The 26,930-nt window shown below is 44.5% G+C and overlaps 1 protein-coding gene across 5 annotated transcripts in view; it reads right to left on the bottom strand.

Moving 5' to 3' along the window:
• The window catches only part of LOC129380551 (lithocholate 6-beta-hydroxylase-like), a 32,288-nt gene extending 6,207 nt beyond the window's left edge, over nt 1–26,081 (bottom strand). Inside the window, exons 1-11 of one of the 5 annotated variants that reach the window (XM_072287209.1) lie at nt 25,459–26,081; nt 17,934–18,030; nt 16,535–16,587; nt 14,074–14,170; nt 11,899–12,018; nt 7,452–7,540; nt 5,703–5,848; nt 5,069–5,184; nt 4,178–4,268; nt 3,771–3,931; nt 2,008–2,096 (exon numbers count right to left, since the gene is read on the bottom strand). In XM_072287209.1, the coding sequence (XP_072143310.1) occupies nt 2,008–2,096; nt 3,771–3,931; nt 4,178–4,268; nt 5,069–5,184; nt 5,703–5,848; nt 7,452–7,540; nt 11,899–12,018; nt 14,074–14,170; nt 16,535–16,587; nt 17,934–18,030; nt 25,459–25,511 (1,112 nt within the window). In that variant the 5' untranslated portion in view covers nt 25,512–26,081. Of the gene's footprint in view, nt 1–2,007; nt 2,097–3,770; nt 3,932–4,177; nt 4,269–5,068; nt 5,185–5,702; nt 5,849–7,451; nt 7,541–11,898; nt 12,019–14,073; nt 14,171–16,534; nt 16,588–17,933; nt 18,520–20,374; nt 20,502–25,458 lie in introns of those variants that run through there. The other 4 variants (XM_072287211.1, XM_072287210.1, XM_055061865.2 and 1 more) reach the window with 4 other exon arrangements.
• Nucleotides 26,082–26,930: the final 849 nt, after the last annotated feature.

The raw sequence follows: 26,930 nt of genomic DNA, 5'->3' as shown, positions 1-26,930 counted from the left end.
TTGCATGCAACTGTAGTATTTCCTAAACATGCTTGTGCAGAAATACTCATGCAGCATTAAATAAAGATTCACGGCTTCGTGAATTTGAGATTTTTGGACTGCTTCCATCCGCATGCGTGATTTTCTATGTACAGTTCCCTGGGTATGTACCCATACGCATGCTGGATGCAGTACATGTTTAAAGACATTACCCATAGACTGCTTATTAACAACGTCAGCAGTGAGTGTTAATATATAATCGAAAGATAGTTGGCAAAATGTGCTTTATATTGTTAGTATATAGGATGTCGATCCTGGCAATTTTAGCCAACCTGGGCAATGAAAAAAAAAAAGACTTAAAATAAACAAGGTGCAAGATATACTATTATAAAAAACCTAAATGTCAAATCTTTAACGGCTGAAGACCATAAGTCTTAAATTCGGATCTTACTGCACCCTCTTTTTTACATTATTCTGCGTTGAACAATCTCACGTAATTTATGTTAGCTCAGACACCCTCTGTAGACAATAATTGACGAATAGTGTAACGCTAAAGTCCATGGATCAGCTATAGACTGATCGGCAGGAATTTTCTTCAGTCTATGGACTTATGGCTTTACACTTTTTGTAAACTTGTTTATAACATATCTGAATCTATAGACACTCTATAGACTGTCTACAGACTAATGAGAATGCACCTTTGTAGACAAATGTCTCTATAATCTCTATAGACAAAAGTGTATGGGTTTAGACAGTTCTACTTTTGTAGACTGAAATTTATAGAATGTCTATATTCAAATGTCTATAGATAGTCTATAGACATTTGCTTATGGACATTTTATAGACTTCAGTCGGCAAAAGTAAAACTGTATATGGTTCCATTTTTGTAGACTAAAGTCTATGCAATCTCTACAGACAAATGTCTATCGATATTTTATAGACATTTGCTGATAGACATTTTATAGACTTCAGTCTACAAAAGTATAACTGCTGTTCAGTTCGATTTTTGTTAAGTCTATGAAGTATATTTAAGCAAATGTCCTTAGACTATCTGTAGACATTTGTCTATAGGCATTCCATCGACTTCAGTCTACAAAAGTAGAGCTGTGTAACCCCATACACTTTGTCTAGACATTCTGCAGAGATTTGTCTACAAACGTGAATTTGCATTATTCTATAGATAGTCTAGAGAATGTCTATAGACACTGGCATTGTATAGACAATCTGTAAAAAGTGGAAGCCCATATGTTTACAGATAGTCTATAGACGTTTGTCTAATGCATTCCACTGACTTCAGTCTACAAAAGAGGAACTATATAAGCCTATACACTTCTGTCTATAGACATTGTGCAGATTGTCTGCAAACGTGTTTTTATTAATGTATAGACAGTCTATAGACCTAGACATTTTATAGACTAGTCTATAAAGGTTTATAGTCATAAGTCTATAGACTGTCTATAGACAGTCTGGGTCTATAAAAATTGCATGGCCATAAGCCTATAGACTGTCTATAGATAGTCTGGGTCTGTAGACTGTCAATAGACAGTCTATAGACCCAGACTTCCTGTAGACAAGTCTAAAAGAAGTGTCTGGCCATAAGTCTATAGACTCTCTATAGACGTTTAAAGAAATGTCTATAGATTTCGAAGACTTCATAGACTTCATAGGCAGACTGTCTATAGACTGTCTATAAAATTTTTTGTAAGGGGCGTAGTTCGTGCTACGTTACCTTAGTTAGCAGTGCGAACAAAGCTCACCGTAGTTATTCATGGCCAGGTTTTTCAGGCCAAGAACTTATTTTCTCGAACCAGACATAAACAGAGCATGCTTTTTGAAGCAATATTCACCGCCGCTCCAGGAGCGAGCTTTGGCGAGACTGAATAATGAAATGCTCTGCCCCAAAAAAGCGGAAGATCATGCGGTTTACAACATTATTGGCTTTACTTAATGACTGCTGTTTGTGTAGGCGCAGCAAGCTTTCAGCTTGTATAAAATTAAAATGAACCACACCGCAACTGCTACACTTACACTGATTCCGTTGCGGTGAGGCGCATCGCCTCCTTGATGCATGCCTCGAGGAAGGGCATTTCTTGCAGTGACTCGTATGTAAGGTCACCCTGAAATAAACAGAGAGAAATGCCCATTTTTCGCTGTAAAAAAGTAAAAAAAAAGTAAAAAATGCGCAGTAAAAAAGTCGCAGCGTCGTTCGAAAGGCGAAGTATCAATTTCGATAGCAAATTATTAGACAGTATTTTGATGGGATCTATAAGCTTGCCAAAATGTGCTTACTAAATAAACAAGGGTGTTGGCATGCGCGCTCAGGCAAACTGAACATGTCTCACTCGAAGACCGCGTGCACTTTCTGTCAAAACACTGGCGTGAGGAAGCGCAGCCGCATCGACCGAAGTGAACTTTGTGCTGCATTTCGCTTCAACGCAACCTAAGCGGCGAGAACAGAGCGCACACTAAGCTATTAACCCCACTACACCTAGACTTTGTCCCCATCGCAGAACGCTTTCAATATAAAGCCCGCGTTTCAATATAAAGCCAGAGTTGTGCGCCCCACCCTCTCGGTGCTTGGTGCGCGATGGAAGACGCGGCGCTTCCTTCCCGCCTTCCTCGCTTTAGCGCACCAGATCGAGCCACCATCCTCGGCTCACCCTCGCACATTTTCACTCGCGCACTCTGTATACGGCGTGCGGCCAGTCTGTTATCACACTTAGACTTGATGCGGAACATCACGGCGACGGCGACGGTGGTGGCGCTACAATGATGGTGGAACGCGCCTAGAATGTTCATATAATTTCTATCGTAATAAAAAGACAACAAAAGTGGATACAGAGTGGACAGATGCTAAAAACACGCCATCAGTGGTTGGTTTTGACTGTCCGCGAACTAACACTGACGAAACGCCCCGCTGTATAAACTTTCTTGCTGCGCGAATTCGTTATCGTTTTGATCAATAAAACAAGACACTAAACGTAGATGACACAAGTAAGTAGCTATTCCGTGTTAACGCCAATCGAGTGCGCGTAACAGATGTATTGAACCTAACAGTGATTCTGAGTTAAGAGATTATGAATGTGCTCCCGAACAAGCTCCTGAATGGAATTCTGGGTTTTCCATACCAAAACCACGATTTTATTATGAGTCAGGTCGTAGTGAGCGGCTGCAGATTAAATTTGACAACCCGGAGTTCTTTAACGTGCCTACGATGCACGGTACACAGACATTTTGCATTTTACCCCCATTGAAATGCGGCCGCCGCAGCCGGGATTTGATCCCACGACGGCTATGGTGTAGCAGCGCAACGCCATAGCCGCTAAGCCAGCGCGTGGGTAAACAAGTTTCTCTTTACGTGCTTTTATTTAAAGCGAACGGCTTTCTTTCTTTTGTGTTTTCGGCCGTTTTCGTGGTTGGTCGGTGGTTCATGATCGGTCTTCGGGCTTGCGGCGAGGGAAGGCGATGAAACGCGCCGAGGGAAAGGGTACGCGTTCTCGGGCAACCGAATTGCGGTGAGGGGAGGGGGGAACAGGGAAGGACTGTCGCTCGCTTGTTCTTCCGTTCGTTCGCTCGGTCTGTTCGCTTACATTGGCCCCATGATTATCTTTGCTTTCTGCATATCTTTTTCGTTCGGAGAGCCATCTCATGTAGACTAATCATAGTTTCGTTTCTGTTGTACGCAGTTTTTTTTTATCTTGCTGTATCTTTCTTTTTCTGTTATAACCAGGTAGGTACTATCGCGGTAGGTACCATCAACCTGCTCAGGTGGTGGGGCCCACTTTATTTACCTTCGGACCTGCAGCCTTGTCGACTTCGGCGATGACGCTGTTCTGGTACTCCGGGTGAAGTGCCAGGTAGTATACAGTGAAGATAAGAGCCGTCGCCACACTCTCCGCTCCGGCGAGGAAGAACAGTATTCCCTGGGCTGTTATCTCGTCTAGTGTCATCTCTGCGAGCGCGCGGATGAGGCACGACGTCCAGGAGTGCGTCGGAGTAGCGCATTGCGTAGCAGTTATTACGCATTGCGTCAACATGAACTGAGGTAAGAACTTCTGCCATACCCGGAACAAGTCTATTTTACGTTATCAAAAGCCTTGCCAATAATGATACGTTGATGCTCCCATATCGCAATCACGCCTGATTGTTGTTGTCCATTTGGCATAAGTGATATTGTAAGAAAAGCAAGCGTTCTCACGTTTCTTTTCTCCATCGTCTTTCTTTCCGTCAGCGCTGCCGTCCCAGTCATAGTCTGCATCCATAAACACCTGAAGGAAGTCGTCTTCTTTCTATCATATTGGTGTCATAAACGTGGGCGAAGAAAGACCATGACCAATGAGTGACCGAAAATTTATGAAAACTTCGAGGTGTGCTCGAAATACGTATTGACTATGAATTAAAAAGTATACTTTAATAGCGAAATGACACACTGACGCCACAACTCAAACACGCAAGAGAGGCCGATGTTTCATCAACGAATGTAAAAGCAAGGAGCCGCCTGGTTTTCCCGAACACGTACAGGTATCGCTACTCGAAACTTTCGATCAAATAAAACAAGTCGAGCCAATTCTTGGTTTCTTTATCTAAAGGAAGTTTTTAATTTGGTTTTAATTGGTCGCTGACTGCACATATCTTTGTATGCAATAAGCGACTTCATCAGAGGCTATGTGCATAATAAAATGTGCGATATAAAGTAACTGCGAGTCTGATTTGCTCGAAACGCAACAGCAGCAAAAACAACACCGTTGTACCACTGTTATTCGGTGCTTAATAACAGCTATTTATATGAAGTCGTGTCAAGCAACATGCTTCTCAAATTTCTACGAACTACAGGGTTCTTGAAATGGTAACATATTTCGAGTAGGGGACACCAAGGCATGTTAATTAGTCTGTAGGCTACGTACTGAACAGCGGATCTGTATGGCAACAGGGGCCGTTGCTTATGATAATGCGGTAATTCCTGTTGATCTCATCCTTCTCTGTTGTCAGCCGTTCAGTCGTTCAACTAAAAAAAAATATTCATAATTGCTATTTTGGCTGCGCATTTCGTAAATAGAAAAATTATTACGTCTCTATTTAGATTATTTACCATATTGTTGGCCTTCCGCTTTTCCATGAGGTGTGAAACGAAGGCTTTAAACAGATCGGTGCTTGACTTCGGTGGGTAGTTTGGCTCCAACATCTTGTACACACCAGGCATCATGACTGCGCGAGCAAGTCAGAAAATAGGCAACGAAATGTTAATGCCGCTTAACATAATCATAAAATAAGGAAAGAAGTCACTAAAATTATTTGCACTGGTAGTTACTGAAAAAAGCTCGGATATGGGTCGCGTCCATTTTTTAGCGAGCGCTAATATGTCGTAACACTTGATAGAGAATATCTCCGCTAAACCATTTCTACATCGCACTCCCCCAAAATTATGTTCCAGTCGCATTCCTCAGCGGCTGCCTAAGAAAGTTCTCGTAAGCATCCGACATCGGTTCGGGCCTGTTGGGGTGTTTCGTGACACAGCATTGACCGTATCGGCGTATTGAATCTGTAAACAGACGAGACCATGATGTGCTCATCCTAACAAGAGCGACCGAGTGCATGATTGCACCATATTACCAATGCGCCTGTCAACGACAGACACTGATAGTTTTATTCAAGTGCCTCGCATGTTGCTCACCCTGAGAATCCGTCTACTTTGGATAAGAAGAGGTCCTATATGAGTCACTTACACATCATCAAGTATTTCCAACCTGCCGCGTTGGCAAATAAGGCTCCCAGGCACTTCATCAACGGGTGGTCCTTGTTGTTCTCGCTGTCAAGGTCAACGCTGTAGTTCAGAGCAGCCGTGGTGTCGAGACATGCGTGGTCAATGAGCCTGCGGAGAACAGATTGAGTTTCCTTTTTTTTTTTTCTTTCGGGGTACGTGTATCTACAGCGCAACCATATACAGTCTCTTTCACTGCACTTCTGGCGCGGCATCAGAGCGTCTACTTCCCACTGCTCGATGTCCGTGGTGCAATCTAGAGCTAAAGTACACGCCATGAGATTACCGCTTTGCCTTAAAACTTCGTGGCATGGACAGCAGCCCAGATGGCGCAGCGCCAATCACGTGGCAAAAAAACTGAACTTCAGAACATCTCAGTTGCAATTTGACCCACGTAGCTGCCTTTTGACGCACACACACAAGGTGCAGCTACGAAACTGATCCCGTGTTCTTGGCTCTGTAATGTGGCTATGTAAGTGGCTCTGCATGTGGCCATGCAGTGCATGAAGCGAAATTTCTTCACGCATTACATACACACATCGCTGCCTATTCCACTTACGCGATAACAGTAGTCCCACAACATTTTGCAAACGTAACGTAGCTCCGGACAGCGAAGAGCAGGTAGATAGAAAAAATATGCATAAGCAATAAATAAACATTGTGGCCATCTTTGTTCTGCCTCTGCATCCCATCATAATAAGCCCGCATGAAATACTGTTAAAGCTTCGTCTGAGGAGCTCACGGAAATCGGTAAAATGCCGATATCGGACTCACCGAGAGAACTAAGCTCAAGATCCTTGACATCTTAAAGCAATTGAAACAGTGACACAATAGGAGCCGCAATGAACACTTCATCCAACCGATGCAACCCATAATTTTTTAACACCAACTGTTGCAGAGCTCGAAATGCAACTGCGCAACTATCCAACTATTGTAGCCAAAATAATTTCATTATCATTGGCCGTGTGTTTTCCTTCGTCTAACCAAATGTAGCCTATTAAAATTATTTTTATTGTGAGCAATGTCCTGCCACTATTTCTCACGTTTCACTTGTCTTCTCACGAAGAAGACGAATCCACTTGTCGAAATGTTGGCTCCTGCTTTCACCTTGTTCTCGTTTGGTCATCCTCTTGAATTTCCATCTCTCGCCTTGCCCGTGTTTTTCCTCTTTTCAAGAGGCGCAAGTTTAGAACTCATCCTCCACAGATAAAAACGGCTTTGGTTAGTGAGAAACCACAGAAACGAATTTTGCGAAAGCAGTGGCATGAACAGGAACTGTATACGACTTTTCTAAAACAGACCATATTTTCTCTTTACGAGATAAGAGCGTCAAGCTACTCACTCATCTTTACCTGCGCATCTTATGTCCCTAAAGAGACGCTAAAGGAAGATAATAAATCAAGCTAGGTTTAAAGATTAGGCTTCTGTAATAACGAATTCGTTATTTGTAGTGAGAACGCAGATCTTGTAAGTCAGAAAATGGCCAGCATGGAAAATCGGAGTGATTCCATCTAATGCGGACTATGACACGTTACCTCATCCGTTTCGGCGCTGACGGTGCACACAGAGAAGCAGCAGCGTGACCTTCGGCTGCAACTTTCTACCCAAGAAAAGGATACAGTGGCACACAGAACACGACGATAGACGTCTAAACGAATAAACTATAGTCCTAGCTTGACTTAATAATTTCCTTTAATATATCTTGAAAACTTACTCAGAGATGTTGACAAGTTTGTCCTGCGCAGCCGCCTCTGCAACCCGAGACGCCGTTCTTTCAGCTATGGTTTTGATTTTCAGCGAAAGCTGAAAAAAAAAAAGTGGTATCGAGTTGATCCCCTGCTCATGATTTGTTTTGATCCAGCTTACTTGCTATGCAAATTGTGCTTCAGGCCAAATTAATCTCAAAGCTGTGGGCATCACGTTTCGTAGGAGCGGTTAAATAAAGACATTAAATATCTAAGATGCGCTAAAAAGAAGTCTTTCTTTCCCGCCGTTTTATAGAAGTGTATGCAACACGTCCTGCTGAATACCTTAAAAGTTTTATAAGCATAAGTGGGCCAAGAACCTTTCGGGCCGAATGGTAGTGATAGCAGTGGTAGTTATGACCTCGAGCATGTTTAACCCAAGTACTACAGCCGACTCTTACTACACATCTTGTAACCTACAGACTGTTTTTGCGCAACCACTTTTTTTTTTCGCATTTGTCCCCTTTCCCACGCGACAAGCGGCTGCTAATTCAGCGCTCTGGAACAAATGCTGGCTGCACCCTTGTTAAAATTAAAACTTATGGTATGGGGTTTTACGTGCCAAAAGCACAATCTGGGGTACGATAACGTAAAGCTATTCCAAACTTTTCTATTCCAATTCTGCAATCAGCCTTACGCGATTGGTGAACAACTTTTTTTTAACCACCGCCACTTTGCCTGCCTGTCACGCGACATCACGAAAACCGCGATAGCTCCTCATCTGACATGACGCGTACACACTGATTATGCGTCATTGGTCGGAACAAAAAAAATATAGTTATTTCTCATTCGACGCCTTTAGCCAATAACCCTAGGCTATTGGTCAAAAGTTTTCGGGCTGCACCCACTTCACCTGCCTCACGCGACGTCACAAAACCGCGAAAACTCACCGCGTCAAAGTAACGTGTACGCGTAAAGATGCATTAATACGCCGAAGAAAACTGATCTTTTTTTCTGAATAGCGGCAGGCTGCCCCCTTCCGAAAGGAATAAAAGATGGCTGCCGCTGATCGCTCAGGCACTGGCTACTCGCAACTGCCTTAGAGCTTCGGTTTATTTGAGTACATTAAAACTTTTTGCATGGCAGGGTAACGTTTTCGAGCGCTTTCGGCCCGTTTACGACCTCGCTCTGCTAACTCTCCTTTGCTGACGATACGTTTTAGCGGCATTCTTAACCTTCCGTTGCATGCGGCCGCGATTTTCAACCAGCCACCGCAAGCCAAGTATGGGAAAGCGGACCAATCGCAGACGCCGGCACCACCCTCTACATCCGGTTAACGATTTTCAGTGCACTGGCTCGGCTCCATCGAATCCCTCTCCTCTTGAGCGTGCTCCTCGCCTCTTGTTAGCCAATTAGATAAGACAAGCCGCTGACTGTAGGCAACGTTATTTGTTGTTAAAGCAAACAAAAGTGACCGCCTATAAACGATGAGAGCGTTTGATAGGTTTGTTGAGACAACCCTGCGGGTCACCACCCGATGCTTCCGTCGGCGGTTACCCACATCTGACGTCAGGAGATTGGAATAAAAACACATTGATATAGTTTTACGTTATAGGGCCCCTGATTATGAGGCAAGTCATAGTGGGGGAGGGGTGGGGCTCCTGAAATTCGGAGCACCTCGAGTTCTTTAACGTACACCGAAATATTAGTACACGGGTGTTTTCGCATATCGTGCTCATCAAAGTGCGGCCCCCGTGGCCAGGATTCGATCCCGCAACTTCGTGGGTAGCAGCCCAACACCGTAGCCACTAAGTAACCTTGGCGGGTTAACCTACCTTTGTCATAGAACGATAGAAAGCTGAGCTAGTTGGTAAGGGTTCATTATTCGCAACAAAGGTGAGGTGTGCAGAAAGGACACAAGAGATGTTGTTCGTGTTGTCCACTTCTCTTCTCTTGTGTCCTGTCTGCACGCCTGAACTTTGACATAGGCACACTTTTGAAAGATTCTTGAAACCAAAGACCAATATAATTCGCCAGCCATGAAGATTGCCTTCCTCAAGCTCGCGAAAAGGAGCGAATATGGGGCACGAGGATTTCAATAGTGTTTGTTTTGAATGATCTTTCAATGAACCCATTTAATAGAGGTATAAAACTGTAGGGCCTAATTGTAATGCTGCCACTGGTAGTTATTACGTGGGCATATTTTCAGAAAGTTATTCGTGCGCTTGAGCGGTTCGCAAGAAATGGCGTCATCCAATCATGATAGCGAAGGCAACATTATTCATGACGGTCGGTTAATGGCAAACAGATTTAACAAAAAAAAAGCTATTCATTTCATGGTTCTTTTTAATGTGATTTCGTGTATTCGTTCAGAATCCTAGCGCACGCCATTGAATTTTCTACTTCGCTATGGGAAATAAAGATCGTTGTTTGTTGTTATGCAGCCACACCCTCAAGAGAACTCACCTTGGCCCGTACTCCAACCTGGAACACTGCCGCGTAGGTAGAGCGTTTTATATCATTGAGCTAAATCCACAGGACATAAAGCCTCACATATTGACAGTCCATCGAAGGAATTGTTTTTGCTTTTGGATTTTCTTTTTTTTTTTCTCTCTTATACCACCGTCATTGGCTCACACCAATTGACGTCTTTGCTGTCGGTGGGAGGCTTCATCAAAAGGAAGAAAATCAAATCAAGAAAATACTTACGAGTACAGCTCTAAATCGGTATAATTACTGCGGCGTTGTTTGTAAAATTTCTGACGGGGGGAGTTTATCGATACGGGAGAAATCTAAGCCGAAAGCGTGCGCTAATGACTAACGCCGAAAAAATAATTATATTATGGGGTTTGACGTGCCAAAACCACTTTCTGATTATGAGGCACGCCGTAGTGGAGGACTCCGGAAATTTCGACCACCTGGGGTTCTTTAACGTGCACCTAAATCTAAGTACCCGGGTGTTTCGCATTTCGCCTCTGTCGAAAAGCGGCCGCCATGGCCGGGATTCGATCTCGCGACCTCATGCTCAGCGCCCAACATCACAGCCACTGAGCAACCACGGCGGTTGGGACTCACGCCGAGCTCGCCGTTTGTCTGAGTGGTGCTGCATACGTAGGAAGTACAGCGTTGGCGCCGCCATAAAGGCTCGCACATGGCCGTCGTGGGCGCGATGTCTATGATAGCTTTCTGAAATTGAGCGTCGGGAAACAAGCCGGTGCAACGATGCAGGCAGAGACACATAAGACTGCTTACGTGTGGTAATGCAAACGGATAATAGTCCCTTTGGTCCGCGCGAGCTCTCGTCTGCGTTCAAACTGCGTTTCGGTAAGGTCAAATCCAAACGCGCCAAGCATTTCGACGCGTTCGCTTGCCCGCGAGGGGTTCATCGTAACTCCAAGGACCGCTCAGCGCCGTTCAACTGGACATTAAAGCTTTTTAAGGCGAAAGCCCTACTTGGCTCATACACCCGATGGTCTGGAAAACGCGGCGTGCGGTACATAAACAACCGTGAGGCCGCCTCGCGCAGTCACCAGCTCGTACCACTGCTCTCGCGTTCGTCGTCGTCTTCTTCCATAGCTGGCTCCGATACCGCTCACCACGCCAAAATAAAAAGGGGGAGGGGGGACGAATTCAGACAGGGTTAATTCAGACACACGAACCCACGACCTTCGGTGGGAGTCGAATCCTCGAGCTTATGTGGAATCCAAACCCAGGACCTTTGGTGTTAAAGCGAGGTTATTTAAGGCACAACTGACTAATACAGAGTTAAGTCACTCGAAGCCAAGACCTTTAGTGGGCGTCGAACTCGCGACGTCTGATGTTAATTAGGGCGAAGTTAATTAAGCACAGTTAATTAAGGTAGCGTCAATTAAGGCACTCGAGCTGACGACCTTTGGTGGGAGAAACAAGACATAATATGTAACAATGATCCCGAAGGAGAATGTCTAGTAATTTAATAAATGTCTCTTGAGCTGCGCAGGCTTTCGCCTTCACCCTCTATGACCTAAGCTAAAGGAATTGACACTTTTTATTTTATATACGCATGACGTGGTGCCACCTCCTCCCCATTGGTCGCACCGCCCCGTGTGCACTGACGCACGCATGGGTCACACTTTCAACCACTGTGGCGTCGGGAAGCGAGCTCATCTCGCACCCCGAAGGCCCGCGTTGGACTCCCACCCAGACGGAAATTTCCTTTTTCAAAGCCATTCATTTACCGTATCTGCAGGAACCTCCCTGAGAAATCTGGCGTCTTTCCGAGCATTCTGTGACGTGTTTTTACGTTTTCCGCCGTCGGCCATTTTTGTTGCCATGTTTAGGTCCCGTCGACCACGCCGATGGATTTACGCGTAATGGGACATATATTGCTTTCGCATTATTAATACAGTGTTGGAGATAATTATAGCGTGCACTCCTCCCCAGCAATCTCCTAAGGTATAACAGAAAAGAAAAGCCGAAAGCACACGTGTTGCCTACCGTCTTGAGCCGTGCAGTGGTCAGTGACGGTGTGAAGATGTTCCGGGCTTTCTTCCACTCCTCGCCGGACAAGTTCATGATGGACTTGCGCCATACTTCGCTGCTGACGCGTTGTGATTCCTGCACAGATTCAAGCAAGCTGACCGATAACAGATGACCCGTGCCCACGCTTCTCAATGGACATGTTATTATTTCCTGTGTGTCTTCGTCAACACCAAATTGTTGATAACATTGAGCTTTGAATGCTTCGGCGAGCTGCTTTCGATTCGTAAGATATGGTGCAAACATGAAGAGCCCTCTGAAGCATAAATTATAGTGCCACTCGAAGCTCAGAACGCGTTCACCAAGGAATGTTCATGTCTTGGAATGGACCGAAGTCCTACCTCTGACGCTTGTGGATCGGATGAAACAATCGCGCACATACTGTTGGCTGTCGCACGCTATAGTACAGAGAGACAAGTTGTGTGTGCTGCGCTAGAGATACTGTACAAATGACACTATCAGAACAAACGATAGGACAGATTTCAACAGAGCATGAAATGCATAGAAGAAGAGAAGACAAAGCAAAAGTGGTGAAACAGAAAAAAAGAATTAAAGAATGACGGAACATGATACGGATATGAGAGCTCTTGCTCAGGTATTGAAATTCCTCTGAAATTCTTCTCAGGAAAATATTAAAATTAGGCATGAAGATATCCAGGCACTCTAAATGGGCGTTACACCTCGCCTGCACCCTAGATAGAGTGCAGGTGACGTATAATAATCAATATAATTTTATTTTATGAGCCCGTGTATAACCGAAAGTCTAAATGCTTGCGCACAGACAAGAAACAAAACAAATGACAACATAAACAACAACTACAATTTGTAACATAAGGAAATAGAATGAAAATCAAGAACAGCAGTACTAACAGGTACACAATGAGCAACCATCAACGAAATTTAGACACAGTGTACGTATACGAGGAAGGAGAGTGAAACTGGGAGAGGACAAGAGAGGAGCGCAGCTATGGAAAGAAGACTGAAGAGCAAGTGCGAAGTTCGGTACAGAACAAAGACAACACGTTTTCAAAGCCACCCACATGGAGAAACTGACAGTCGTAAGGACTTTGTATCCTGTTGAGAAACGAGTGCCTGCTGAAAGAGGCAGGAACGTGGATGGGCCTAAGTTACCTAGTAGACTTTCGCGGAAACCGCAGTGAAGCACCCTAGATGCGAACATGTATTAATTACATAAACAATTTCGTATAAAAATAATACCGTCGGCATCACCACGTCTCCAGCTAAGTGACGGAAGTAGCGTGGGATGATTACTCAGACTTGAAATGAAGTTGGTGCGTGAGGTCACAAAACGATGTTTATACACAGTCATGAACTTTTTCTTTACACGCTCATTAAGATAGTCGTTCGAATCGCTTCTTTTCGTAAAGCGTCTTCTTTTCGCACTCGTTCGAGAGCGACGTGAAATGGGGTTAGACGCACATTTCAGACCGCGCTACCTCAGGGAATCGGCCCACGGAAACGGTTAAATAACGCGAGGTAAATCTGGTCTGGCAGCGCCAAGAATTCTACTCGCATATTAATAAGCGTGGAGTGCAGCTACTTGAAAGGTCAACCTCCAGGCTACCGTAGCTCGATGCAATGGCACTCGCGCACGATCTAACATTGAATGACATTGTGCCTACAATTTTGAACGAATTGTTTTTGTAATACTTCCCAAGTCGCTTAATATTGTCTTCAAATGTCCTCTTGTGTCTTGTGACGTAAGGTTCCGCGACATTCAGACCGCGTTACGAGGAAGCGAGGCAAATAAAAGTTTGTAACTCAAACCTGCACCGCTGCGTGCGTATTTTCTCCCTTGAATGTGTTTTACTGTTATTTAATGTATTTTTTAATATTCAACCTTCATTAGGTAGATTACAAAACCCGCCATTGAACTTGCTGCATATTTAACCCTTTCAGCGTCACTTAAGTACACCTACGCTTCCGCGTTTTCGTACCGCCATGTTCCTTTTAGCATTCCTTTTGTCAGATAGAAATGTGAGGACCACACCAAAACAGCACTTGTCATTATCCATGGCATTTTCTTTTCTTCTTCATTTTTGCGCATTCAAAAATAAATCATTGTAAAAAAAACGGGCCCTCAAAGGGCTAATCGCACTTGCGACGGCTTACCGATCTGTCCGAAAAGTTCTTGAACTTGGACACCAGGATCTCGCGTAGAATCTCAGGTTCGGCGACGACTAGTGTTGGCGTAGCGCCCTGGTAAGAACTGCGGAAAATTTTTTGTACATATGTGCATCCCTTCATTTTAGTTACATCGTAACATTTATTTGCGTGTGCGTTTGCAATATTGTTTCATTTTCTTGCTTCTAGCGCGCGCATGCATGCGCGGTTTTGTTAAAGACAGAAGTTTGTTGGCTGTGGCCTAAGTTATAATAACTCTTAAATAAGGAGTACAATCTCACCTTTATTACGAATTGAACCCGCGTATATGATGTCGTAGCGCTGACTAATGAAGTTAAATGGGAATGGCAAGGCTGTCTATTGCTTAAGGCACACAACCGGTGCTTCAATATCATCATCATCATCATCACCAGCCTAGTTACGCCCACTGCAGGGCAAAGGCCTCTCCCATACTTCTCCAACTGCCCCGGTCATGTACTAATTGTGGCCATGTTGTCCCTGCAAACTTCTTAATGTCATCTGCCCACCTAACTTTCTGCCGCCCCCTGCTACGCTTCCCTTCCCTTGGAATCCAGTCCGTAGCTCTTAGTGACCATCGGTTATCTTCCCTCCTCATTACATGTCCGGCCCATGCCCATTTCTTTTTCTTGATTTCAACTAAGATGTCGTTTACCCGCGTTTGTTGCCTCACCCAATCTGCTCTTTTCTTATCCCTTAGCGTTACACCCATCATTCTTCTTTCCATAGCTCGTTGCGTCGTCCTCAATTTCAGCAGAACCCTTTTCGTAAGCCTCCAGGTTTCTGCCCCATATGTGAGTACTGGTAACACACAGCTGTTGTACACTTTCCTTTTGAGGGATAGTGGCAACCTACTGTTCATGATTTGAGAATGCCTGCCAAACGCACCCCAACCCATTCTTATTCTTCTGGTTATTTCAGTCTCATGATCCGGATCCGTGGTCACTACCTGCCCTAAGTAGATGTATTCCCTTACCACTTCCAGTGTTTCGCTACCTATCGTAAACTGCTGTTCTCTTCCGAGACTGTTAAACAGTACTTTAGTTTTCTGCAGATTAATTTTCAGACCCACCCTTCTGCTTTGCCTCTCTAGGTCAGTGAGCATGCATTGCAATTGGTCTCCTGAGTTACTAAGCAAGGCAATATCATCAGCGAATCGCAAGTTGCTAAGGTATTCTCCATCAACTTTTATCCCCAATTCTTCCCACTCCAGGCCTCTGAATACCTCCTGTAAACATGCTGTGAATAGCATTGGAGATATCGTATCTCCCTGTCTGACGCCTTTCTTTATAGGGATTTTGTTGCTTTCTTTGTGGAGGACTACGGTGGCTGTGGAGCCGCTATAGATATCTTCCAGTATTTTTACATATGGCTCATCTACACCCTGATTCCGTAATGCCTCCATGACTGCTGTGGTTTCGACTGAATCAAACGCTTTCTCGTAATCAATGAAAGCTATATATAAGGGTTGGTTATATTCTGCACATTTCTCTATCACTTGATTGATAGTGTGAATATGGTCTATTGTTGAGTAGCCTTTACGGAATCCTGCCTGGTCCTTTGGTTGACAGAAGTCTAAGGTGTTCCTGATTCTATTTGCGATTACCTTAGTAAATACTTTGTAGGCAACGGACAGTAAGCTGATCGGTCTATAATTTTTCAAGTCTTTGGCGTCCCCTTTCTTATGGATTAGGATTATGTTAGCGTTCTTCCAAGATTCCGGTACGCTCGAGGTTATGAGGCATTGCGTATACAGGGTGGCCAGTTTCTCTAGAACAATCTGACCACCATCCTTCAACAAATCTGCTGTTACCTGATCCTCCCCAGCTGCCTTCCCCCTTTGCATAGCTCCTAAGGCTTTCTTTACTTCTTCTGGCGTTACCTGTGGGATTTCGAATTCCTCTAGGCTATTTTCTCTTCCACTATCGTCGTGGGTGCCACTGGTACTGTATAAATCTCTGTAGAACTCCTCAGCCACTTGAACTATCTCATCCATATTAGTAACGATATTGCCGGCTTTGTCTCTTAGCGCACACATCTGATTCTTGCCTATTCCTAGTTTCTTCTTCACTGTTTTTAGGCTTCCTCCGTTCCTGAGAGCCTGTTCAATTCTATCCATATTATAGTTCCTGATGTCCGCTGTCTTACGCTTGTTGATTATAGTAATAGAATAAAAAAATATAGAACTAGCTTAGGTGATATGATCTGTATACTTGAACCTATATGGCAATATTGACTGACAAAAGACAGAGATATTTGATAGTGTGTGGCGGCGGCACTTGTCATGCAGGCTTGATTGATGTTATCAAGTGAAAGCAGTCGTTTGTACCCATATACGCGTGAGCATACTTCAAAACCGAACGTTTCATTGGACTAATGGGTGTTCTTAGAAGACAACTTACAGGAGAAAATGGCAGAAATCAGTACTTGCCCATACAGTCGACCATACCGTTTGTAGCTGCTAATTATCACACTGCTCATGGGCTGAAAACAATGGTAAACTAGTTAGAAAGGACAACTCTTGCTTAGCCATATCATAAGAAGCCAACAAACACTGACACCAAAGGCAACATACGGGAAATTACTTGGGCTTAATAAATGAAATAAGGAAACGATAAATTAATGGAAATTGAATTGGATGAAAAAACAACTTGCCGCAGGTAGGAACCGAACCCACAACCTCTACTAGGACACATAAATACACAAGAAAGTGCATGGGGAAACGGTGCCGTGGTAGCTCAGTTGGTAGAGCATCGCACGCGAAATGCGAAGGTTGTGTGTTCGGTTCCCACCTGTGGCAAGTTGTCTTTTCATCCGCTTTATTTTCCATTAATTTATCGTTTCTTTATTTCATTTATTAAACGCAAGTAATTTCCGCTTTGTTGCCCTTGGTGTCAGTGTATGTTGGCTTCTTATAATATGACTAATAAAAATCGATCCCCTCAGTTAACCCCCTTTCTTCTCGTTTAACTCTTGCTTAGCATGGCACAGCGCGACTGGTAGCATACCGAGTGTCCCAGCTAACGTTAGCCAAGCTGTCCAACGCCCCAAAAAAGAAAATATTAAGAATACTCGCTGTGCGATAAAATTATAACACCCTCAGTTTTGGGCTGTCACACTTCTAACGACCGAACATTGTGGGTCCTAGAATTATATTTTGCACCGCGTATTTTTTTTAATATTTTTTTTCGTTGCACAGCTTGGCCAATGTCAGCTGGTATACCCTATATAGGTAACACATTGTTGTAACATTTCTGCAAAACTGAATGGCGACGCCCATCGAGAGCTACTTCATTTTTTTTTTCATGTTCTAGAACGATTGCCAGCTCCGAAACACATATCACAAGAATATTGAAGAAATGAGCGTGTTTCTTTTTTTTTTTTTTTCTTGGATCTCCAACTTCCGTATTGCTCTTTGATGTCTTGAATCTAGTCTTTCAGAAAGCATTCAGAGAGCCTTTTTGCTCATCATCTTATCGTTACATGAACCTTCCGTTCAACGTAGGCATGTTCATTAGAGCACGTGCACTAGCTGTCAACTCAAACAGCTGCTGCGTGGTTTCGACGGCTGGCGTTCGAACGAAATTGATCAGAATAAGAAGCATAATTAGGGACAAGAAGAAAGCATCCACATTTTCAGTGCACTACGAGACTAAACTTGTTGCGCTAGGTGTGTCGTCTTCTCTCACGTCCATGTCGTTCTTTTTTTTTTTTTGTCGCTCAATATCATTTAAGTAATGGATTATTAACTTGCCCGGAATGCTGCTCTCATTAAACTTATTTTGTTTTTTTCCAGATTTTTCCTACGCATCATGACGCTATCGATCTACCTTAGTGTAGAGGTCGATGCAAAACCGCAGATACTGCCAGAATGTAAGGTATGCAATGCCTTTGTCGTTCCAGAATGTGTACTTCCTTCGGACCCACCTGAAAATAAAAGTAAACACGTCATGCTATGTATACATTTTTGTGAATAGCAGATCCAAATATTTTGTGACTCAGCTATGTATGCCTTAATGAATTGCAACTTTTTCATTGTCCAGCATCAAATAAAATCGCAACTTCTACACTTGAGTGATACAAATCATCACGAAGTTGACGCGTCTCGGAGTAAACACGAAATTATTCAAACATATGTGGCGGCATAAAAGGTAGTTTTCTTATTTGCTTAGCCATGTTTGGGTTTTCTGTCCGGGTTTGGGCGGCTATTTTTGACGACCAGCTAACCTTTAACGACATGTAAAATAGCCTGGAAAGGAAACAAGAATTCGTGATCGCCAGTCAGCCATCTAGAGTATGTGAAGGAGTACGTTTATTTAGGTCAATTACTCTCTCGGGACCCTCATCACAAGAAGGAAGTTTACAGGAGAATAAAAATGGGTTCAAGATAAAGAGAGAGAGAATAAACATATTTATTGTGTGAGTGCAGCTTTGGAGAGGCGTCCACATTCCAGAATGCCTTGAGCTCGGGCTGCGTCCTGGGCTCAGAGCATGCGGTAGGCATTGCCAAATCCTGACGAGGAGCTTACTTCTTTCGTGTGCAATCACTGCACTCTACCGATGCTTACATATGGGGCGGAAACTTGGAGATTAACGAACAAGCTTCGGAAAGAAGTAAGGAGAAAGCAAAGGGCGATGGAACGAAAAATTTAGAGTAGCATTTTTAAGATGCAGTAAATGAGCGGTATGGATCAGACAGCAAATGTAGATAACCGACATTCTAGTTGACATTGGGATAAACAAAAAATTGAGAGGTCGCTTAAGCTTCGCCTTTGAAAGTGGAAAGACCCCCCCCCCCCCCCTCCGGTAGCATTCAAAGATCCCTGTCTGCTTCTTACACTTCCCAGCAACTGCAGCTTATGCAACCGTAATGTTAACCGGGAAACACTGGCGCCGAACTCTTAGCACGAAGGCATGCTTTCTGGTAGAAACTGCACGCGATGTATGGATGGATGGATGGATGGATGTTGTGAGCGTCCCCTTTGGAACGGAGCGGTGGGTTGCGCCACCAAGCTCGTGTTATTTTATTATTAATGTCCCACCTAAGTTAAAAAAGAAAAAAAAAACACGATGAGTTCCCATAACCAGGTTTCTGAACCTCTATTGTGAACTTTGTCTTTGTACGCCTCCGTTGTGTGTCGTTTCACCAATTTTCTTTCACCAATATTCTAATCGCATCTTACTAATCCTTACTGCGGTTATCTTTACTTCCTCCCCCCCCCCCCCCCCGCGCTCTCGCTGAATCAAACGCCTTCAAGGAGGCAAGTGATTCCTAAATTGACGGCCGGGCAGATTTCTTCACATTCTAATAAAACATTCTCCATCGTTTCCCTAGCTTTATCGCATGCAGCAAGCGGCGTTGCGGTGGAGGCCAGCGCTATCTAGAGGTGTTGCAAGGAAACGGGCGCACCACTCTATGGCCTCCGAGATTGGCGCGAGTGCGCGCGCCGACTAGATCGCGATAATCTTGGAGGCCATGTTCGCCCTATGATTGGTAGAAATGCCGGGAAAGGGGTTTGTGTTTGAGTTTTCGCGTAACAGAATTGTGTTTTCTCGTATAGTGTGTTAGATTGTGCTTAGATTGTATTTTACAATTTTTCTGACGCATGTTACTTTGAGGAACTCAATTAGTACAGTAATGCCTCTGAGCCACTTGGATGGCCCTCACGGTTGTGGTTTCGAATGATTTTTCACTAAGTGACGTCCCACACTGCCATCGGATTTTTTGCGAGACGGGCACCTTAACCGAGTCGCGTGAAAAATGGTTCTGGCCAGGACACGTAGTGGGCGGGGCAGATAACATGTCAGTCATTAGAGTCACAGAATGGGTTTCAAGGGGAGGGAAGCGCAAACGGCGGAGAATTAGCTGTGGCATTCCGACAGGCAGCTGATGCCGTGAGTTGTTTGGTGTACCGCGTTGAACACGCTACTACTGAATTCCGGGTAAGCGCTGAAAGTTTTTTTATTTCTTCTCATTTTCTTTTCTTTTCCACACTACATCTAAGTATTGTTCAAGTTCGCCGAAAATGTATCGTATATCTAGCCGCGTTCATGGCCGCATGACTACCGGTGGCCCCGAAACCACGATGTTAGAACCATTGAACAATACTACGCTGTGTCGCCTGCGCACGAGTGACTCAGGAACTACGAGGCCGGAACCGTTTAGAAATCACTCTATATTGATTTACACTTCTATCGCGGACAAATCAGATAAGTTTTTAGGCATGTAGGGCCCTCGGGGCAGTACTTATATATATATGCACTTCCTCACCAGATCAGGAATTGGCCTCCCTGGTGCAGTATTCGGCCACCCCCTGCCAAATGGCTAAGTCAATTGCCCAATGGCCCTCAGTCCCCAGCAGCTGCGGAGCACCTGAGCAAAGCGGCGGTCAGACCTGTCACGCAGCACAGGGTGCTAAGAATCTCTGGATCCGGACAGGTCGCCAATGGAAACTGACCCCTGCAACGTTTGCACCCGAACCCTCTCGAGTCAGGCTAGTTTAGCAGGACTCTGAGAAATTATCAGACATTGTTTGGGATATCATCGGCCTTGGTGAGATAAGAAGAACTGGTGAGGCTTATACATTGCTGAATAACGGACATGTCCTCTGCTATAGAGGTCTCCTAGATAAGAAGCGATACGGGGTAGGATTTCTAATCCATAAAGACATAGCGGGCAACATTGACGAATTCTACAGCACTAATGAGAGGGTAGCTGTAGTCGTAATCAACCTAATAAAAGGTATAGATTAAAGGTAGTACAAGCCTATGCTTCAACATCCAGTCACGATGACGAGGAAGTAGATCAGTTTTATTAAGGTGTTGAGTTAGCGATGAGAAAAGTGCAAACTCAGTATACTATAGTAATGGGCGACTTCAATGCAAAAGGGTTGGAAAGCAGGCTGGGGAACAAGCGATTGGCAACTACGGCGTCGACTCTAGGAACGCTAGAGGAGAGATGCTGGTAGAATTCGCAGCAAGGAATAAGCTTCGAATAATGAACACCTTTTTCAAGAAGCGTGGCAACAGAAAGCGGACCTGGAAAACCTCTAATTGTGAAACAAGAAATGAAATTGATTTCATATTTTCTGCTGATCCCAGCATAGTACAGGATATAGAAGTGATAGGTATGGTAAAGTGCAGTGATAATATGCTAGTAAGGCTAGGATTCACCTGAATCTGAAAGAGAAGAAAAAAAAAGCAAAATTGGTCATGAAGAACCAGGTCAACCTTGAGGCAATAAGAGTAAGAGCAGACAAATTCAGGCTGGTACTTACCAACAAATATGCTGCCTTAGCACAAAGAGATGATGATGACGTAGAGATAATGAATGAAACCGTAACTAGGTTGGTTTCAGAGGCAGCAATTGAAGTGGGAGGCAAGGCACCAAAGCAACAGTAGGCAAGCTCTCCCAAGTAACAAAGGACGCAATAAAGAAACGACAAAAAATGAGTGTCCAACTCAAGAGATATGGTGGAATTCAAAACTGATCAACAAGGCGAAAATAAGTAATATTCAAAACTATAACATGAGAAAGACTGAAGAAGCCGTAAAAAATGAACGCAGCCTGAAATCAGTGAGAAATAAACCTGGCATACGACAAACCAAGATGTATGCACTAAAACATAAGCAGGGTAATATCATCAGCAATCTCGAAGATATAGTGAACGCAGCGGAAGAATTCTATGCTGACCTGTACAGTACCCAGAGGAGTCAGGATATCTCACTTAGAAACAGTAATGAACAGGATACAGAAACTCCTCCTCTAACTAGCGATGAGGCCAGAAGGACCCTGCAAGACATGAAACGATGAAGAGTGGCAGGAGAAGATGGAATAACAGTCGATTTAATCAAAGATGGAGGAGACATAATGCTTCAGAAACTGGCGGTTCTTTATACGAAGTGTCTATCGACCGCAAGGGTCCCTGAAAACTGGAAGAATGCAAGCGTTATACTAATCCACAAAAAGGGAGACGTTAAAGACATGAAAAATTATAGGCCCTTTAGCTTACTCCCAGTATTATATAAAATATATACCAAAGTAATATCCAATAGAATAAGGGGAACACGGGACTTTAGTCAACCGAGGGAGCGGGCTGGCTTCACGAAGTGATACTCTACAATGGATCGCATCCATGTCATCAATCAGGTTATCGAGAAAACGGCAGAGTACAATAAGCCTCTATATATGGCTTTCATAGATTACGAAAAGGCATTTGATTCAGTAGATATACCAGCAGTCATAGAGGCATTACGTAATCAAGAAGTACAGAATGCTTACGTAAATACCTTGGAAAACATCTACAGAGGTTCTACAGCTACCTTAATTCTACACAAGAAAAGCAGGAAGATACCTATAAAGAAAGGGGTCAGACAGGAAAACACAATCTCTCCAATGCTATTCACTGCGTGCTTAGAAGAACTATTCAAGCTATTAAACTGGGAAGGCTTAGGAGTAGAGATCGACGGCGAATATCTCAGAAATCTTCGGTTTGCCGATGACATTGTTCTATTCAGCAACAATGCAGAGGAGTTACAACAAATGATTGAGGACCTTAACAGAGAGAGTGTAAGAGTCGGTTGAAGATTAATGTGCAGAAGACAAAGGTATTGATAAATAGCCGGGCAAAGGAACAAGAATTCAGGATCGCCAGTCTGTCTCTAGAGCCTGTGAAGGAGCACATTTACCTAGGTCAATCAATCACAGGGAACCCAGATCATGAGAAGGAAATTCACAGAAGAATAAAAATAGGTTGGATCGCATACGGCAGACACTGCCAGTTCCTGACTGGAAGCTTGCCATCATCATTGCAAAGGAAGGTGTACAATCAGTGTATTTTACCAGTGCTGACATATGGGGCAGAAACTTGGAGACTGGCAAAGAAGCTTAAGCACAACTTCTGGACCGCGCAAAGAGCGATGGAACGAAGATTGCTAGGCATAACGTTAAGAGGCAGAAAGAGAGTGGTTTGGATCAGAGAGCAAATGAGTGTAGACGATATGCTAATTAACATGAAGAGGAAGAAATGAAGCTGGTCAGGTCATGTAATGCCCCGGTCAGACAACCGTTGGATCATTAGGGTTACAGGATGGGTAGCAAGAGAAGGAAAACGCAATCGAGGACGCCAAAGGCTAGATGGAACGATAAAATTAGGAAATTCGCGGGCGCTAGTTGGAATCAATTGGCGCAGGACAGGGATAGCTGGAGATCGCGGCGAGAGGCCTTCGTCCTGCAGTGGACATAAAATAATAATAATAAGATGATGATGAGAAAATTTGCTGGCGCGTCTTGTCTTTCTTGTGCTTAAAGCAGACTTATGTAGAAATCGCAGAAATATTTATTTTCACTAACCCTCGTGAATAGGTGCCGAAGAATGCAATTCTGACAAACGGCGCCAAGCACGGCGAGTCTCGCTCGTTTCTAAAAATTTGCTAGGTCTAACTTCTAAACCTACGGCGAGCCATACGGCGCATATCGTTGGCCCCAGAACCCATCTCGGGTCGGATTCACAAAACAGTGTGCAATTGTAAGTGCACTTTGTAATTACCTGGCGGCCTTCGCTCTAATATGCCCAGCATCAGGATTGGCTGAAATTTTCTCTTGCGAACAATTTGAGCGTAAATGCTTTTTTTGTGAATACGGGCTCTGCTTTGAATATCCTTAGCGCTTGACCATCGCTAAATATGAATACAGTGTTTCCGACGAAAAAGAAATACATAAGCCGCGCTTTTCTGGATGTTTCAGACTAGCCTTTCTCTTTTTCCTAAATTTCCTGTGAAAAACAGCTCCTGTTCCGCCTTTCCTCGCCCACTACCCAAAAAAACGAGGGTAAGCAGCGTCATACATTGCATTGCAGAAATGAAGCAACATTAGGCCCTGACAGCGCAAAGGTTTATGCACACCTGTCTACACCTTTTACGAGGCCGCCCAAAGTTTTGCGTTTCATGTGTGGTTTAGCGCATAACACTCGTACGTTGTTTTTATTTTAACGACCAGCGGATTCAGCTTTTCGCAAATTTCGCGAGTGGTCTCGTGGCCTTCATTCCCCTGCTGTCGGGTGTCAGGCACGGAGATGCGTCTCCTTCTGCCGCTATGCGATCAACCTGGGCGTGACGTACGCAAATATATGCGACCACTGGCCTCTCAACACCCCCATTCCGCACTGTAAAAAAAGCCGGATGGAAATAGCGCGAAATTTCAACGCTCCGTTTCTGCCTCCGACGATACCCGGGTTGAGTCATTTCCAAATCGCGCGACCTTGCTCGCCCCCGCCTGATATATGCAGCTGTTACCTCGGTTCCGTTTGCAGGAGAGGGAGATGCTGGTTCCAGAAAATAAAGAAAGCATACATCTGCATGCGGCGTCGTTTCTAGCACGCGGGCGTGACGTTCTCACGAGACGAAGCCGTAATGTGGGCGTGTCGCGTGCCGGGAGAAAATACCAAGATTGACAGCTGCTGTTTGCTTCCCTGCATAGCGTCACCTTATCCATCGACGTGTGTTGTAAAGTCACTATTTCTACGATACTCGTGAATGCCTTGAGAAGTGCATGCTTCGTACAAAAAGAACGTGGCCAGTATTTGAAAAAAAAGAAGTTGTTAGGCTAAAATTGTTCCCAAGCGAGAATTCCACGTCGATGTTTGCTTAGCGTCGATGCTTAAACCTGATGCGTCACCTCGACACTTAGCTTTCAGCCCACGCGCCTCCCCTCCCCCTACATACATCCTTTCTCTCTCACGCCTACGTTGCCTCTATATACACCGCATTGGACACTCTGTTGACCCTAGCATAGACGCCTGTCAGCGTGTTTTGCAAAGCGGTGGGCCAGAACTGCACATCGGCAAGAAAAGATGCAAGCGAAGAAGAGCTAACGTCTTTAAATGAAGGGCGTAGATCTTTACTGGCATGTGTATGAAGGCTTGCATGATTCATCAGTCGTAAGGCCAGCACGTTGGCAGTGCTGCCATCCCTAGGGCCCGGAAATGTAGCATAAGTTGAACGAGTTGGGAGGGCACCGATCACGCTAATGTTCCGCATCCTCTTCTCACGACAGTTAAAAGCTTAGAAATGGACAAGAAGCGAAAAACGAGAGGAGCCTTTAGTGAAATAGAGTTGTAAATTAAAGACTACAAACCTTGGTAGCGTCACTAAAAGCACTGCGCCCTCTGGTAATTGCGACTTCGTTATAAAAGTACCCACTGACATGAGACGAAACGATCGGAGGAATGGCACTTGTTATTGGCGAACCTGATACAAAGAACTGACCAAAACCTGAACTTGATGCCGTATAGATTGTAAGAATGGATGAAGGAAAATAAGCAGTAATGCTGAATATGAAAAACAGAATACACTCACCAAAACAGAAGGGATGCCAAGAATACAAGAAGTGTGACGAATGCGTGCAGCATCGTCACTCTGGTGAAGCCGCGTTCCTCGGGAATAAGAAACAGACAACACTGTATTGCCCCTACAATAAAGCTTCGTGGCAAGCCGAAGAAGATGAGCACACTTCGTCGTCACCGAGGTTACAAACTCACTCACTCGCGGAAACGTTACGCGACCGCTGAGACTACGCCACAACTAAAGTGTTGGGAGCGTCTCAGCCGAGATTTTCGGTATGCTACGCAGCACTAGAGGCGACGTTGGAGTGTGTCGCGTGTCGAAGCCAGCTCCAGCATCCGGGGCCTCTCAAGTTCCGCACCCCGTGCGGCGGCAGACAAAGCCACGTGATTGCGATATGCAGCTTTAGTGGAGAGAGGAGAGGGTGTGTACGTGAGAGGCGACCGGTCGGCACGGGCTGCGAAATGCACAAAGCCGCGGCTGAGATGCCGGAAGAGCAGATGCTGAGAAAAAAAAAAAAAAGAACGAGCGGAACCACTTTTGGGGGTGCATCTGTCGCGTTCGCGAAGCGAATTCTTGCTCCTCAGAGCTTAGAAATATTGTCATGTCCTTGGCACTACTTATTTTATTTTCTTCGCTTTCTCGCTCTTGGTTTCGATCGACAAAATAGCGCCGATAAAAATTCTACAGTTCAGAAGACACAGGGGGCTGGAAAATAAATGTTGAGATGGAGGGTTTGAAATACTAAGGAATATAGAAGCTCCTACCAGCTGCATCCGGGCAACAGTATTTTTCAGAAACATTAGCGAAATCATTCAAGAAATAACACTGAAACGAGAAAGGTTTTGCTTAATTGAAGAGGTTATTTTATAGTTATGTGTTAGGCCTGCTAATTGTAAATATAGTACATGTTGCAGATTAAGCGCGAAGACAGCGCTGATTTCGCCACGTAAGGAGGAGTGACGAATGCTATATTGAGCAAGATGGAGCACCATCACACAGGAGCAGCCGAGCACGAAACTGGCTGCATGCGACTTTTCATGCGCATTAGCTTGAAAGGCACGGGCCTGTAAATTGGCCGGCTAGGTCACTTGACTTCTCTCCACTCGATTTCTTTCTTTGGGGCTATGTGAGAGATCGTGCTTACATCATCGAGACGGACGTCCGATTAGCTCAAGATAAGGATAACGGATGTTTGGCGTAGAATTCGAGCGTTGGTGGTGAAGAAAGCCACTTAAGCTGTGATAAAGTGAACTCAGTACTGCGTAGGTTCAGAAGGAGACCTATCCGAACACGTCCTCTAGGCAGAAGCTGGTGTTCAACGGTGCTTAGGAATTCATAGATAACAAAACAGGCGCACTGAAATTTGATGTATTTTTCGAACCTAGTTTTGCAGCACGTATACACTCTCACGAAAACTAACCCCGTAACTTTAATTTGGCTTTGGTTCGAAGTAAGTTTCTGGCGCAAAATATAGCTGCGCGCGC

The sequence above is a fragment of the Dermacentor andersoni genome, chromosome 3 (assembly GCF_023375885.2).
Source record: "Dermacentor andersoni chromosome 3, qqDerAnde1_hic_scaffold, whole genome shotgun sequence".
Taxonomy (NCBI): Eukaryota; Metazoa; Arthropoda; class Arachnida; order Ixodida; family Ixodidae; genus Dermacentor; species Dermacentor andersoni.
This window is presented reverse-complemented; position numbering and strand designations above follow the sequence as displayed.